We start from the raw sequence: 17,394 nt of genomic DNA on the forward strand, positions 1-17,394 counted from the left end.
AATAAAAAAACAGCTAACAGTCTATTCAGTAGGACTATCAGCTGTGTATCCACCAGACTTCTGCACAACACAACTGATGGTCCCAACCCCATTTATGAGGCAAGAAATCCCACTTATAATACCTGACAGGGCACACCTGTGAAGTGAAAACCATGCCCAGTGACTACCTCTTGAAGCTCATCAAGAGAATGCCAAGAGTGTTCAAAGCAGTCTTCAAAGCAAAAGGTGGCTACCTTAAAGAACCTAGAATATAAGACACTAGATGGTGGCCCGATTCTAACGCATCGGGTATTCTAGAATATGCATGTCCACGTAGTATATTGCCCAGCCACGTAGTATATTGCCCAACCACGTAGTATATTGCTCAACCACGTAGTATATTGCCCAGTCACGTAGTATATTGTCCAGCCACGTAGTATATTGCCCAACCACGTAGTATATTGCCCAGTCACGTAGTATATTGTCCAGCCACGAAGTATATTGCCCAGCCACGAAGTATATTGCCCAGACACGTAGTATATTGCCCAGACACGTAGTATATTGCCCAGTGACGTAGTATATTGTGCAGCCACGTAGTATATTGTCCAGTTACGTAGTATATTGCCCAGCCACGTAGTATATTGCGCAGCCACGTAGTATATTGCCTAGTTACGTAGTATATTGCGCAGTGACGTAGTATATTGCGCAGCTTCGTAGTATATTGCCCAGTTACGTAGTATATTGCCCAGGGACGTAGTATACAGCACAGAGCCACGTAGTATATTGGCCAGTCACATAGTATATTGCCCAGGTACATAGCATATGGCCCAGCCACGTTTGTCACAGATTAAAAAATTAAAAATATACATATACTCACCTTTCCAAGGGCCCGTTGTAGTCCACGGCAGCTTCCGGTCCCAGGGTTGGTATGAGCGCAGGGCCTGAGACGTCGCGGTCACATGACCGTGACGTCACGGCAGGTCTTTGTAGCGCAGGCGCGCAGGGCCTGTGATGACGTCACGGTCACACGACCGTGATGTCATGACAGGTCCTACTGTCACCAGAATCTGCAACGGAAGATGGCGGCCGGCGCGAGCTGCAACGGAGGGTGAGTATAGCAGGTTTTTTTTTTATTATTGTTATTTTTAACATTAAATTTTTTACTATTGATGCCGCATAGGCAGCGTCAATAGTAAACAGTTGGGGACACACAGGGTTAATAGCGGCGGTAACGGAGTGCGTTACCCGCGGCATAACGCGGTTCGTTACCGCCGGCATTAACCCTGTGTTAGCTGTGTACGGAGGGGAGTATGCGGGCGACAGGCACTGACTGCGGGGAGTAAGGAGCAGCCATTTTTTTCCAGACTGTGCCCGTCGCTGATTGGTCGCGGCAGCCATGACAGGCAGCTGCCGAGACCAATCAGCGAATGAATAACCGTGACAGAAAGACAGACAGAAAGACAGACGGAAGTGACACTTAGACAATTATATAGTAGATAATTTCAGTTGTTTCACACTTTTTTGTCAACTATATAATTCCACATGTGTTAATTCATAGTTTTGATGCGAATGTACAAATTTCATAGTCATGAAAATACAGAAAAATCTTTAAATGAGAAGGTGTGTCCAAACTTTTGGTCTGTAGATGAGTGTCTGACAAGACTTCTATTCCTTAGTCATGTTGCAAGGCTCATTGAAGGATCGGACATTGACTAAGAGTAGCTAATTCTAGTAAGTGGCACTCATGAAATCATTTTCCATCTTTATACAGAGAAAGGGAAATAAGTCATTCAGAGTCTGTGAAAATCCAGGTGACAACCACTTGAGTAATGTGACTCAACCCATTAAAGATGGTGAAAGTTCAGCCTCTGTTAAAGATAATTTGGAAAGGGAACAAGTATTATTTACCCATTGTGATCCATTTTTTCCAATCCTTGAAATATGTAAAATGAAGAATCTTTGTAAATAGTCTTGCTTAAAAAAGTTTGCTTTGTGTGTGTAGCTTCTATGCCAACTTGTATGTCTTCATAGCAAGAGTACAAACAAATCCTGATGTAGTCTGATCATGTAACTCATGTCCACTTTCATCTAACATACATAACAAATGTAAGATATTAAGGAACAGGTGGAAGGGAGAGGAGTGTGACTGAAGGTTCAGACTACACTACAAAAGGCTTGTTTGTAGTCTGTTACCATGGAGATAGAGACATGCTGTAGGTTTGCAGAGGAGCTGAAACAGAAGATAAGTGATTTCAAATCAAGGTTATCTGCTTCATTTTTTACTTCACAGGCACTGACACAATATAAAAAATAGCTGAAAAGATGATCATAGCTCTTAAAAGAAAGCACGGGAGGACAACTCATGGATTTTGATTTCCCTTTTTAAGTTCTGAGTCTATTTAAGGGAGGATAAATTAAGGGTAACAAATTAAGAAACGCATGTAGAGAAAATAGCAACTGCACAAACATGTCAAGGGTATACATATATGTATAGCTCTGGCAAAAATTAAGAGACCACTGCAAAATGTTCAGTTTGTCTGATTTTTCTCTTTATCCCCTTAGCGACCGCCGATACGCCTTTTAACGGCGGCCGCTAAGGGTACTTAAAGCACAGCGCCGTTAATTAACGGCGCTGTGGAAAAAGTGAATAGCGCCCCCCAGAGTCGGATATTCTCCGGGGTCTCGGCTGCCGGGGGTAGCCGAGACCCCAGAGAACATGATTCGGGGGGGGGTTTAACCCACCCCGCATTTGCGATCGCCGGTAATTAACCGTTTACCGGCGATCGCAAAAAAAAAACAAAAACGCGATCTCTTTTTAATTTCTCTGTCCTCCGATGTGATCGCACATCGGAGGACAGAGAAAAGGGGTCCCAGGTGGCCCCCCAATACTCACCTAGCTCCCCCGGTGCTCCTCGTGTCTCCCGGTGGGCGCCGCCATCTTCAAAATGGCGGGCGCATGCGCAGTGCGCCCGCCGGCCGGCCCCGCGAGAATCTTTGGGGTCTCGGCTGCCGGGGGTAGCCGAGACCCCAAAGAGCATGATCGGGGTCGGTTTTACCGACCTCTGTTTTGCGATCGCCGGTAATTAACTGTTTACCGGCGACCGCAAAAAAAAAAAAAGGAAAAAAAGGAAAGTGTAATTCTCTGTCCTCTGATGTGATCGCACATCAGAGGACAGAGAAATAGGGGGATTCCGGGACCCTATCATACTCACCTGTGTCCCTGGATCCTCTTGCTGCTCCTCCTGGCCGCCGGCAGAAGAGAATGGCGGGCGCATGCGCAGTGCGCCCGCCATCTGTCTCCATCTGCCGGCCGGCAGGAGAACAGCAGTTGGGGCTAAAATTAGGGTTAGGGTTAGGGTTAGGGGTAGGGTTAGGGCTAGGGTTAGGGGTAGGGTTAGGGGTAGGGTTAGGGGTAGGGTTAGGGTTAGGGCTAGTGTTAGGGGTAGGGTTAGGGGTAGGGGTAGGGTTAGGGCTAGGGTTAGGGCTAGGGTTAGGGCTAGGGTTAGGGCTAGGGTTAGGACTAGGGTTGGGGCTAAATTTAGGGTTAGGGTTGGGGCTAAATTTAGGGTTAGGGTTGGGGCTAAATTTAGGGTTAGGCTTTTTTCACACTTACGTCGGTACGGGGCCGTCGCAATGCGTCGGCCCGACATACCGACGCACGTTGTGAAAATTGTGCACAACGTGGGCAGCAGCTGTAGTTTTTCAATGCATCCGCTGCCCAATCTATGTCCTGGGGAGGAGGGGGCGGAGTTACGGCCACGCATGCGCGGTCAGAAATGGCGGATGCGACGTACAAAAAAACATTTCATTGAACTTTTTTTGTGCCGACGGTCCGCCAAAACACAACTGATCCAGTGCACGACGGACGCGACGTGTGGCCATCCATCACGATCCGTCGGCAATGCAAGTCTATGGGCAAAAAACGCATCCTGCGGGCACATTTGCAGGATCCGTTTCTTGTCCAAAACGACGGATTGCGACGGAATGCCAAACGACGCAAGTGTGAAAGTAGCCTTAGGGCTAGGGTTAGGGTTGGGGCTAAAGTTAGGGCTAGGGTTGGGGCTAAAGTTAGGGTTAGAGTTGGGATTAGGGTTAGGGTTTGGATTAGGGTTGGTATTAGGGTTAGGGTTGGCATTAGGGTTATGCTTGGGATCAGGGTTAGGTTTGGGATTAGGGTTAAGGTTAGGGTTGTGATTAGGGGTGTATTGGGATTAGGGTTAGGTTTGAGGTTAGGGTTGAGATTAGGATTAGGGGTGTGTTGGATTTAGGGTTTTGATTAGGGTTATGGTTAGGGTTGACATTAGGGTTGTTTTGGGGTAAGGGTTGTGATTATGGTTAGGGTTAGTGATTAGGATTATGGATCACGTTGGGATTAGGGTTAGGGGTGTGTTGGGGTTAGGGTTGGAGCTAGAATTGGGGGGTTTCCACTGTTTAGGTACATCAGGGGGTCTCCAAACACGACAGCCAATTTTGCGCTCAAAAAGTCAAATGGTGCTCCCTCCCTTCTGAGCCCTGCCGTGCGCCCAAACAGTGGGTTACCCCCACATATGGGGCATCAGCGTACTCGGGATGAATTGGACAACAACTTCTGGGGTCCAATTTCTCTTGTTACCCTTGTGAAAATAAAAACTTGGGGGCTACAAAATCTTTTTTGTGGAAAAATATATATATATATATTTTTTTTATGACTCTGCATTATAAACTTCTGTGAAGCACTTGGGCATTAAAAGTTCTCACCACACATCTATATAAGTTCCTTGGGGGGTCTAGTTTCCAAAATGGGGTCACTTGTGGGGGGTTACTACTGTTTAGGTACATCAGGGGCTCTGCAAACGCAACATAACGCCCACAGACCATTCTATCTAAGTCTGCATTCCAAAATGGCGCTCCTTCCCTTCCGAGCTCTGCCGTGCGCCCAAAGTGGTTTACCCCCACATATGGGGCATCAGCATACTCAGGATAAATTGGACAACAACTTTAGTGGTCCAATTTCTCCTGTTACCCTTGTGAAAATAAAAACTTGGGGGCTACAATATCTTTTTTGTGAAAAAAAAAAATATTTTTTATTTTCACGACTCTGCATTCTAAACTTCTGTGAAGCACTTGGGCATTCAAAGTTCTCAACACACATCTAGATAAGTTCCTTGGGGGGTCTAGTTTCCAAAATGGGGTCACTTGTGGGGGGTTACTACAGTTTAGGTACATCAGGGGCTCTGCAATCGCAACATAATGCCCACAGACCATTCTATCAAAGTCTGCATTCCAAAAAGGCGCTCCTTCCCTTCCGAGCTCTGCCGTGCGCCCAAACAGTGGTTTACCCCCACATATGGCGCATCAGCGTACTCAGGATAAATTGGACAACAGCTATTGCAGTCCAATTTCTCCTGTTACCCTTGTGAAAATAAAAACTTGGGGGCTACAATATCTTTTTTGTGGAAAAAAAAATATTTTTTATTTTCACGACTCTGCATTCTAAACTTCTGTGAAGCACTTGGGCATTCAAAGTTCTCACCACACATCTACATAAGTTCCTTGGGGGGTCTAGTTTCCAAAATGGGGTCACTTGTGGAGGGTTTCTACTGGTTAGGTACATCAGGGGCTCTGCAAACGCAACATAATACCTGCAGACCATTCTATCAAAGTCTGCATTCCAAAACGGCGCTCCTTCCTTCCGAGCTCTGCCGTGCGCCCAAACAGTGGTTTACCCCAACATATGGGGTACCAGCATACTCAGGACAAATTGGACAACAACTTTTGGGGTCCAATTTCTCTTGTTACCCTTGTGAAAATAAAAACTTGGGGGCTAAAAAATCTTTTTTGTGGAAAAAAAAAATATTTTTTATTTTCACAACTCTGCATTATAAACTTCTGTGAAGCACTTGGGCATTCAAGGTTCTCACCACACATCTAGATAAGTTCCATAGGGGGTCTAGTTTCCAAAATGGGGTCACTTGTGGGGGATTTCTACTGTTTAGGCAAATCAGGGGCTCTCCAAACGCGACATGGCGTCCGATCTCAATTCCAGCCAATTCTACATTGAAAAAGTAAAACGGCACTCTTTCTCTTCCAAGCTCTGCGGTGCGCCCTAACAGTGGTTTACCCCCACATATTGGGTATCGACATACTCAGGAGAAATTGCACAACAACTTTAGTGGTCTAATTTCTCCTGTTACCCTTGTGAAAATAAGAATTTGCGGGCAAAAAGATAATTTTTGTGTAAACAAAAGTGATTTTTTATTTTCACGGCTCTACGTTATAAACTTCTGTGAAGCACATGGGGGTTCAAAGTGCTCGCCACACATCTAGATAAGTTCCTTAAGGGGTCTAGTTTCCAAAATGGTGTCACTTGAGGGGTTTCCACTGTTTAGGCACATCAGGGGCTCTCTAAACGTGACATGGCGTCCGATCTCAATTCCAGCCAATTCTGCATTGAAAAAGTCAAACGGCGCTCCTTCACTTCCAAGCTCTGCGGTGCGCCCAAAAAGTGGTTTACCCCCACATATGGGGTATTGTCGTATTCAGGAGAAATTGCATAACAAAATTTATGGTTACATTTCTGTTTTTACACTTGTGAAAATAAAAAAATGGTTCTGAATTAAGATGTTTGCAAAAAAAAGTTAAATGTTCATTTTTTCCTTCCACATTGTTTCAGTTCCTGTGAAGCACGTAAAGGGTTAATAAACTTCTTGAATGTGGTTTTGAGAACCTTGAGGGGTGTAGTTTTTAGAATGGTGTCACACTTCATTATTTTCTATCATATAGACCCCTCAAAATGACTTCAAATGTGATGTGGTCCCTAAAAAAAATGATGTTGTAAAAATGAGAAATTGCTGGTCAACTTTTAACCCTTATAACTCCCTAACAAAAAAAAATTTTGTTTCCAAAATTGTGCTGACGTAAAGTAGACATGTGGGAAATGTTATTTATTAACTATTTTTCGTGACATATCTCTCTGATTTAAGGGCATAAAAATACAAAGTTTGAAAATTGCAAAATTTTAAAAATTTTCGCCATATTTCTGCTTTTTTCATAAATAATCGCAAGTAATATCGAAGAAACGTTACCACTAACATGAAGTACAATATGTCACGAAAAAATAATCTCAGAATCAGCGGGATCCGTTGAAGCGTTCCAGAGTTATAACCTCATAAAGTGACAGTGGTCAGAATTGCAAAAATTGGCCTGGTCATTAAGTACCAAATTGGCTCTGTCACTAAGGGGTTATAGGTATATTTTTGAGTAAAATGTAAATTGTTCTTTTATTCTATAACCCACTGACAACATGTCTCCAAAGTTTCAAGCAATAAATTTTGTATCTATTTTCGGAAAATGAGAAATGGTCAAAATAACCAAAAAATGCATTGCTTGCAGACCTCAAATAATGCTAAAAAAAAGTTAATAATCATTTAGAAACAACAATACTAATGTTTTAACTCAGGAAGGGTTCAGAAATCAATATTTTGTGGAATAACCATGATTTTAATCACAGCTTTCATGCGTCTTGACTAGTGTTGAGCGATACCGTCCGATACTTGAAAGTATCGGTATCGGATAGTATCGGCCGATACCCGAAAAATATCGGATATCGCCGATACCGATATCCGATACCAATACAAGTCAATGGGACACCAAGTATCGGAAGGTATTCTGATGGTTCCCAGGGTCTGAAGGAGAGGAAACTCTCCTTCAGGCCCTGGGATCCATATTAAGGTGTAAAATAAAGAATTAAAGTTAAAAATATTGATATATTCACCTCTCCGGCGGCCCCTGGACTTCACGCTGGTAACCGGCAGGCTTCTTTGTTTAAAATGAGCGCCTTTAGGACCTGCAAATGACGTCGCGGGTTCTGATTGGTCGCGTGCCGCCCATGTGACCGCCACGCGACCAATCAGAAGCCGCGACGTCATTCGCAGGTCCTTAATTCCTAGAATTAGGAGTTTAGTGAATGAGAATGACGTCGCGGCTTCTGATTGGTCGCGTGGCGGTCACATGAGCGGCACGCGACCAATCAGAACCCGCGACGTCATTCGCAGGTCCTAAAGGCGCTCATTTTAAACAAAGAAGCCGGCCGGTTACCAGCGTGATGTCCAGGGGCCGCCGGAGAGGTGAGCATATCAATATTTTTTATTTTAATTCTTTATTTTACACATCCCTATGGATCCGATACCGATACCCGATACCACAAAAGTATCGGATCTCGGTATCGGAATTCCGATACCGCAAGTATCGGCCGATACCCGATACTTGCGGTATCGGAATGCTCAACACTAGTCTTGACATGCTTTCCACCAGTCTTTCACACTGCTTTTTGGGTGACCTTACGCCACTCATGGTACAAAAATGTAAGCAATTCTCCTTCGTTTGATGGCTTGTGACTACCCATCTTCCTCTTGATTACATTCCAGAGGTTTTCAATGGGATTCAGGTCTGGAGATTGGGCTGCCCATGACAGGGATTTGATGTGGTGGTCCTTCAGCCACACATTGATTGACCTAGCTGTGTGGCATGGTGCATTGTCCTGCTGGAAAAACAGTCCTCAGAGTTGGGGAATATTGCCTGAGCAGAAGGAATCAACTGTTTTTCCAGGATAACCTTGTATGCTGCTTGATTAACCTGCCCAATTCCAACTTTGCTGAAGCATCCCCAGATCATCACCGATCCTCTACCAAATTTCACAGTGGGTGCAAGACACTGTGCCTTGTACGCCTCTCCAGGTCTCTGCCTAACCATTAGAAGACCAGGTGTTGGGCAAAGATGAAAATTAGACTCATCAGAGAACATTACCTTACTCCAGTCCTCTATTGTCCAATCTTTATGGTCTTCGGCAAACTTCAGCCTGGCTCTCCTTTGCTTCTCATTGGTGAAAGGCTTTTTTCTAGCTTTACATGACTTGAGCCCTGCCTCTAGGAGCCTGTTACGAACTGCTCTTGCCGTGCACTTCACCCCAGCTGCCATTTGCCAGACCTACCGGTCACTTGAGGTCATCCTGCAGTTGCTGAGTGACATTCGAATAAGATGACGGTCATCCCGGTCAGTAGAGAGTCGTTTTCGCCCTCTGCCGGTCTGTAGCTTCGTTGTCCCCAATGTCTGCTGCTTGACCTTGTTGTAATGGACTGTCATCTTAGAAATTTTCATTCCTATTACTTTTGGGATATTACTAGCACTTGCTTCGCCATCCAGCTTGTCCTATTGCAAGAGGATTGTGAACACCACAGCAGTATTTTTTATAACTTTTGTTTGTTAAATAAGATTTGGTTCAGGTGATCACCTAATCAGAAGCACATTAAGTACTTGAGGTGTACTCTGGTTGGAATTCAACTGACACTGGAATCGAATGGCTGTCAGACATGTAGAAAAGCTGATTTTTATAAAACTGTGCAGTGGTCTCTTAATTTTTGCCAGAGCTGTATATATACACTGTATTTATATGGTATATGTGTGTCTTTCCTCTTTTGACTTTAGGAACATATAACCCTTTAATTGTGAATTGAGGTACAGAAACCACAGCTGCCCAACCACAAAATGAAAGAACTCATGACATCAGCCTGTTTACACTTCCAGAAGACATGTAAGCCGTTCTGAAACACTAAACCACATGGCACATATGGTAGGACGAGAGCGCAGAAAACTGACTGATCTGCAAAGAGATCATTTGAAGAGCTCGTGTAATCCCGCAGCTTTTCTGTGGAGCAGTCGGGCCCGAGTCCTTCCCATTTATGGAATGTTCAACAATTACAGAATACTTATCTTTACTGCTTTCTGATGCAGGAACAAAATACAGATCGCCCTTATTTCCTGATGACCATGGGTGTCAAATATGGTACCAATAAACTAAAGGCATTGATTCTGTGAATGTTACACAGAATATTTCTTGGAGTCATCCTTATCTGGCAGCAGGATGACATTAGCCTAAATGTGGATCCAATCTAAGAAACCCTTTCTTTCCTTCACACGTAAGTAATAGGAGGCAGAGTCACATCTTTTCTGAACCTTACATTATATGGAAAGCACAGACATCACAGTTTTTTGCAGTGTTCACATCAAATATACATTTTCTCATGTACTTAGAAATGTATTCTTAAAGAGCAAGCGCCATTATAATTTCTATCTCAATTCAAGATTAAAACTGTGAGATCTGAATTCAGTGAAGACATATTTTGCTATAACTGTGATAAGAAAGACAGTTGGTGCTTGTGAGATTCTATGGAGAGGGAAGGGAGGAGGCGGGAGGAGCTAGAGGCAGACACAGACATTCTGCTGCAAGTTCTCCTGAAATCTATAGGAATACAAAATGTTATAGTGTAACTGTCACTTCAGGAGAACTTGCAGCTGAATGTCTGTGTCTGGCTCTGGCTCCGCCGTCTTTTTCCTCACTCTGTGGAATCTTATGAGCACCAACTGTCATTTCCTATCTCAATACTTGGAGAATCTTTCCTCTGTGACTACGGATTTTATCCATAAATTGAGAGTGAAAGACCAGTCCAGGAGATGAAAGAAGATTTCTCAGATAAGATATATTACAAAGTTGCTTATTTTCATTTGTATTGTTTATGAAGTATGATCTATGAAGAAAAAATTAAAATGACGGTTACTTTTTAAGGCCTCCATACACATTGGACTAAAGTTAACTGAACATGGAAATATTGTCAGGATCAGGATTTTTATTTACTAAACGGCACATAGTGAAAAAAAAAAAAAAATCCAGTTAATCATTTATATGTTGTAGTAAGCATTTACTTGGGTTTTACATTTTCTGCAAACTAAGATGTTTACACCATGTTCCTGGATACACATTGTGACAAAGTCACTGACAAAAGTGCTGGAGGGGAGATATGTTTCAGGCTACGTTCACATTAGCGTTACGCTAATGTGCGTCGCTGTTGCGTCGGCGACGCAGCGGCGACGCGCCCCTATGTTTAACATAGGGGACGCGTGCGTTTTTTTGTTTGCGTTTTTCGACATGTGCGTCGTTTTCGACGCTAGCGTCGGACGCACGAAAATGCAACAAGTTGCATTTTTCGTGCGTCCGATTTTCGTCAAAGAACAACGCACGCGTCGCAAAACGCAGCATTTTTGCGCGCGTTTTTGGTGCGTCGCGCGTTGCGTCGCCGTTGCGTCGCCGACGCAACGGCGCGCAACGCTAATGTGAACGTAGCCTCACAGAGGCTATTGGCTTCAGGGATTTGAAACCCAGAAGTTTGGCTCCAGCATACTAAGTGTTGGGAGGGGTTAAGCAGCCATGTTAAAAGGGCTGTTTTTTTTTTAGAACAACCGTATAGTGGGTGGAAATTTGTTCTCCATATCTACACCCCAGGGGATCATTTAGGACATAAATAGTCAGCCTTCTGAGGCATTCAGTGTTTGGCAGGCCTGGAGAGTGGAACTCCAGTGCTATCTGTCCTGATAAGGAAAGCTGAACCATTGTATGTTCATTTTTCCTGAACGGCGGATCCCTGCAAAACCACTGACTCTGCTGTATCTTATGTGTTGGTTTTTCCTTATGCCACAAAGGACATGTTTATTTTTGCTGACTCAGCACTGGTTTATGCAGCACTCCTAATAAACCAGTGAGAGACTTAAAGAGACAGTGTTCCTTTGTCTACCTCCGTGTGCAGCCGAGTGAGCCGATCTACCACAACATCTTTGAATGCTAACCTTTTGTTTGTTCTAAACATCCACTGATGCAGACACTTCTCTGCCCTAGACCACCAGGGTTACAAACAATAACCATGTATTTGGCCAAGGCCACAAGAAATACTGACACTAGCCCCTTTATTGCCCTAGACCACCATGGATGTTGGCAGTAACCTCTTCTCAGCTACAGACCACCAGGGTTACTTATATTAAACAAGTCACTGCCTCTATCACCAGAGTTGCACAAATAATACACTATTTCTTCTATAGACCCTATACACCCCAAAACTATGCTGGTTGTATTAGCTAATTATGTCACGCTATCACCAATATTTCTTTGCCGTTTTGGATTAACCAATATAGAAGAAGAGGAAGAGAACCCAACTTCCTCGCATACCTGCTCACTAGCTACAAAGTCTGAAGGTTCGTTTACACTACATGATGCAAAGTGTTAAATGACCGCCGATCGGCATCAAGCTTTCTGGTCGGCGGTCATTTAATAGGCGGTTTATAGAGGCCTACCTGGCTTCAGATGTGCACTGAACGATCTGTAATAAATGGTTTAGTGCTCTTAGTCTGTCATTGTTCTTGCAGGCACATTTCCCGTGTACACAAGAGGATGCACCGCTGAGAACATTCATCTTCTGTGCGGCACAAAAGATCATTTTACCTGACGAATGAGCATGAATATTGGGAAATGACTGTTCCTAGGAGAGCTCATTCACAATAATCTTTCACTGTTATTAATCCTTTAAAGTCTGCTGTCATGATTCCCCGGTAATGTCAGTAAGAGCGACAGGTCACTGCATGCTTGTGATTTTTTTTTTATATGCGGTCAGATGCTAACTAGTTTCCTCCGAATTCTCTCAATAAAACTGAATTGAGAGAAGTCGAACGCGTCTACAAGGCATGTGACCATATATATTCAAATTGCATACATGTGATCATGTGACCACTTGCGCATACCGGCGAATTGTAATACCATGTACATGACATGCTTTCACGTTTCAGAAGTCTGCAGCCATATAGAGTCACTGCAGACTTTGCTCTCACCTGGACCACCCCTTTAAGCCTTTTTGAGCAATCCAGTAATAAGACATTGTCTTTTGTTCCACTGCTAGGAGTAGCGGTACACATGATCTGATGCTTCAGTGATCATCTATGCAACTACTGGAGATAGTTGAGCAGTGTACTCGCTTATCTCCGGCAGTCCCATACTCAATGAACGGAGTGGCATTTCAGCTTGTACACCAATGTCTATACAACTACTGGAGATAGCTGAGCAGTGTACTCACTTATCTCTGGCAGCCCGATACTCAATGAACGGGGTGGCATTTCAGCTTGTACACCAATGTCTATGCAACTACTGGAGATAGTTGAGAGGTGTACTCGGTTATCTCTCGCAGTCCCATACTCAATGAACGGAGTGGCGTTTCAGCTTGTACACCGCTGTTCTATTCACTGTTCTGGTCTATACATGTCTGGCAATGACTGGATAACTTCTTATTAATGGACTACCCCATTACATCATTACTCAAGCTCTCTGAGGTTATGTTGAGAGACTACTTTTATATTTGTAGTCAGTAGTAGGAGACAGAATAGCAAAGATGGTTATGAATAATTGGATTCTATGGACTAAAGTCTAAAGTTTGCCATACTAAATAAATGTTGATATAATGCAGTAGGATCCGAAAGTGTAATATAACATGAGGTCTGTGAGACTGTCTACTATGGGTTATCTCAGCTTTTGGGTCTTCAGCCTAATTACCCCACATATATAGTACTGCACCAATTCCCGCTAGGCGCACATTAGCTGATGCACTTACAGATTGTAGCGGAAGCAGAATATAGAAACAGACACAGCAGGACAACTGTAATTTCAAAGCTTCATGTTACCTAAGATTTGCTTTTCCATCTCACGACATTTGTTTTTCAATTCAGTTTCCTTTTCTCGTGAGTTTTGCAGCTGCTTTGATATTAACGTGACAGATTCAGCAATTGGCTGCAGATTTTTTACTTGATTTCGGAGGGAAAGACTTTCTATCTGGAATTCTTCCAGACGTGCGCGAAGACTAATCATTTCTGTGGAGGTAACATACAATAAAAAAAAGAACATTACAGAGCAGCAGAAGAGTAGATTTACTATTAATGAATACATTGCTGGCAATTCTGGGTTGTAGAGAAAATAAAGTGATAAAAATGTCAGTGCCTATATTTTTACAAGTATGTCATCTTTTTTTTTTACCATTACTGAAATGCTGTAAAGAAACTTCGCAAAATTCTCATGCACCACACAATAATAGTAAGTGAACAAATCAGCTCTTTAAATACAAGAGAGATAGCGGCATTCCTCCACTAATAAGAAGCTTAGAGGGAACGTAAAAATGTCATTTTCTGTAAAATGTCCTTGGCAAACAGGGAGAGTTCTGATTATTCAGGACCTCTCAGTATGGCTGCGGGGCGCGGTATATCCCATTTAATAAGGACAGCTGGAGAAAAACATTGCATGGCAGCAGTGTATGGGATTATCTAAAGGTTACGCCACAGTCTTACGCTGGGCCATATGAAAAATACATATTCAAAGCTGCCCTTTGGTTACGTAATACTTGAATGAAGTCCTTCTGCATTTTTAAAGGGCTGTGTGGATATTGGTCAGTGGTATGTCGTGAATACAGAATCACATTCATGAAGTGCAAATGACTTTGAATAAATTTTCAATCGGCCTAGATGTATAAAGGAAGAAATGGCGAACCTGGGGAGAATACAAACCGAGAAAGGGGAACACAGCGACTACGGTCATTACAGAATGATTTATTAATACAATCATATAGCAGACTGGTAATTTATTTCCATATCACAATATCAGGAACTCGGCTGAGACGTAAGATAGTTACACGCTAGTCGCACGACCCCAGCCACGTGTTAGAACTGATTCACATGATGACTTTTCTCACCCTGAAAAGAAAATTGGAAAATCTCATGACAATAGCAAAGCGGCTTTTTTCAGATTATGAGGTTTTCGTAATAGGTGTATGGTCCAAAATACAAAGTAATTTTCATCATAAATGCCTATCTGCTGCCGTCTCAATAGTGCTGATGTGAGCTGGCACGAGAGCGCACTGTCTTTGTGCACAGCACATCCTAAATGCCTACCTGTTTAATGCCATAATCTAAGATTATGGCACTGACAGTGCACTCTGCTCTGCTGCCGTTTTGTTAGTGCTGATGTGAGCTGGCACGAGAGAGCACTGTCTTTGTGCACAGCACATCCTAAATGCCTATCTGTTTAATGCCATAATCTAAGATTATGGCACTGACAGTGCACTCTGCTCTGTTGCCGTCTCATTAGTGCTGTTGTGAGCTGGCGACAGAGCGCACTGTCTTTGTGAACAGTACTTCCTAAATCTGTTTAATGCCATAATCTAAGATATTTTGTAATATATTTGAATTAAAAATCCCCTATCCAATGCAAAAAACAGGTGGACAGGCACATCCAATAATATAATTTTTCAAGCTTTATTCCAAATGTATATCTTTAAAAATCCATACAAGGATGATGTGGTACAGGAACCGATCTGATGCATTTCTGGCGCCTACTGTGCCCTTAGTCATAGAGCATGAATACTGAGGTGGTACAACCACATTAAAAATCACCAAACCACATCTTGTCACGTGCTAGCTAATTAATCAAAATCACATGGGAACACCCTAAATAAAGACAGGCGTTTCCTAAAATGTGCATACAATGGAAATTTTCTCTTCTGTTTTTATAAAAAGTTACCTCTCCTTCCCACACTACACTCACTATCTAACTGCTTTTCTTTTGTTTTCCTACTTCCTTTTTGATAACGCTTCATTTGAGAATCCCAGTGCATGCTGCGATACCCAAATGAAGCGTCATCAAGGGGCAGAGGCTGCGGTCACTTCTGCAGCCTCTGCCACCTCCCGGAAATAATGCATCATCAGTGACCTTTGCTTCAGGGGCTGGGCTAGTCCCTGTGCGATGTGTGATGTGATGTCACTTGCGAGGGCAGCGCAAATCTCTGCATGAGGGGTATTCATCCTACAAGATGCACTGACAGTGCAATCTGCTCTGTTGCTGTCTCATTAGTGCTGATGTAAGGCGGCGAGAGAGCACACTGTCCTTGTGCACAGTATATATCGCGCAGGGTCTAGCCCAGCTACTGAAAAAAAGGTCTCTGATCACACATGCACTGAGATTCTCAAACAAAGCTTCATCAAAAAGGAAGTAGGAAAAAAAAAAAGCACTTACTTGTAGTTAGGCGTAGTTAGGCATGGATAGGGAATTATTAATTCAAGTATATTAGAAAATAGCTTAGTTTATGGCATTAAATAGACAGGGATTTACTTAATTGTATCACTTATTTGCATTTCGGACCACCCCTGTAAGGAAAAAAGGGGGCGATGGTGCAGAACTATTTTTGTGTGTGGCACCCCAGGAGTCAGGTTGCCACAATGGCATTGCCTTCCTCACGGAGGGGGGGATGTCATGCCTGGGAGTAAGGAGGGATCCCCTTGGTAGGTAACACAATCATACAACACCCTCCTGACTCCAGACCAGAAGGGGGAGCTCTAAACCCGGTTTCAGGGGGACTTCCCTATAAGTTCTGGTCTGGAGGCAGGCTTAGAGAGTTTGGTGTAAGACAATGAAGGGGGAGGAAGGACGTGAGGAGAGAGACTGGGCATGGAGCTGTAACAGAGTTCTTCCCAGGATAAAGCACAAAAGAAACCGGACACCGGAATCCGTGGTTGCACGGGTACTAAAGGCCCAGCAGCTAGAACCAGGGGGCAGGAGATTGCAGGTCTCCTGGCCTATCTAATACCTGGAGGCACCACAGCAGGTCAGGAGCCTGGGGCTGCCAGTGAGAAGACAGTGCCCATGAAAGACTCATGCTGTTAACCATACGGGTTAGGAGAAACAGACACTGAGAGTAACTTGTGTAAAGCTTCAGGCAGTCTGAAACAGAGAGTTCAGCGCAGAAGGAAGGCCTCCGAACCGACCTGGCTAAGTGGATCCCCAGTTAATCCAAGGCCGCCCGAACTCCATCTACACCTGTAACCTGTGACCCGGACTGCACCTGAAATTCACCAGTAAAAGATAAAGGAGACTGAAAACCCTGTGTCCTCCAATTATTTTCTGCACCCTCAGTCCTGCACCCCACCAGCTATCATCCCTTACCAACTGCACCGGTAGCCCTGGGGACTAAGCTCTACCTGTGGGGAGCTATACCAACTCTGCTGCAACATCATCAGTCCCAGTGGTCCCCTTTAAGCAGCGTCGGCCATTCCTGGTCGAGTACCACAGGTGGCGTCACGAATATTTCTCCATAGACTATATTTCCCACTACACTTCATTTCCTTTAATTGGATGCCCAGGGCCATAGACCGGGTCACCGCTTCCGTGACCACCCCTTTAGTACCGCCGGACCCAGCCTTAGTACCCCACGTCCTTGGGGGCACTCCATGTGTAATAATTAATAGATACGAAAATAATATCAAGGTAAGAATATAAAAGACTGTCACCTGGTGTCACGCTGGTCGGTGCGGACCCACTACGCAACGCACCGAGGAATGCCTGGAGGAGCATAACCAAGAGATCATTTGGTTCTTCACTAGAGTCTCTAATAGTGTGGCTAGACTTAAGCTGCAGGTTGTCGCCATGTACTACTCCAGGACAGACCTTGGAACTGGGGCAGCTGACCCCAGGGAATAGGTACACAGGAGCGGCCTCAAAGTCCAATGCAGGACCGGATGCTGATG

At 43.9% G+C, this 17,394-nt stretch overlaps 1 protein-coding gene across 2 annotated transcripts in view; it reads right to left on the reverse strand.

Moving 5' to 3' along the window:
• Positions 1-17,394, reverse strand: part of LEKR1 (leucine, glutamate and lysine rich 1) — a 315,794-nt gene that overhangs the window by 141,972 nt on the left and 156,428 nt on the right. For both annotated transcript variants that reach the window (XM_069727447.1, XM_069727448.1), the window contains exon 6: positions 13,510-13,695. In XM_069727447.1, the coding sequence (XP_069583548.1) occupies positions 13,510-13,695 (186 nt within the window). The remainder of the gene's footprint in view (positions 1-13,509; positions 13,696-17,394) is intronic.

The sequence above is a fragment of the Ranitomeya imitator genome, chromosome 5 (assembly GCF_032444005.1).
Source record: "Ranitomeya imitator isolate aRanImi1 chromosome 5, aRanImi1.pri, whole genome shotgun sequence".
NCBI classification, from domain to species: domain Eukaryota; kingdom Metazoa; phylum Chordata; class Amphibia; order Anura; family Dendrobatidae; genus Ranitomeya; species Ranitomeya imitator.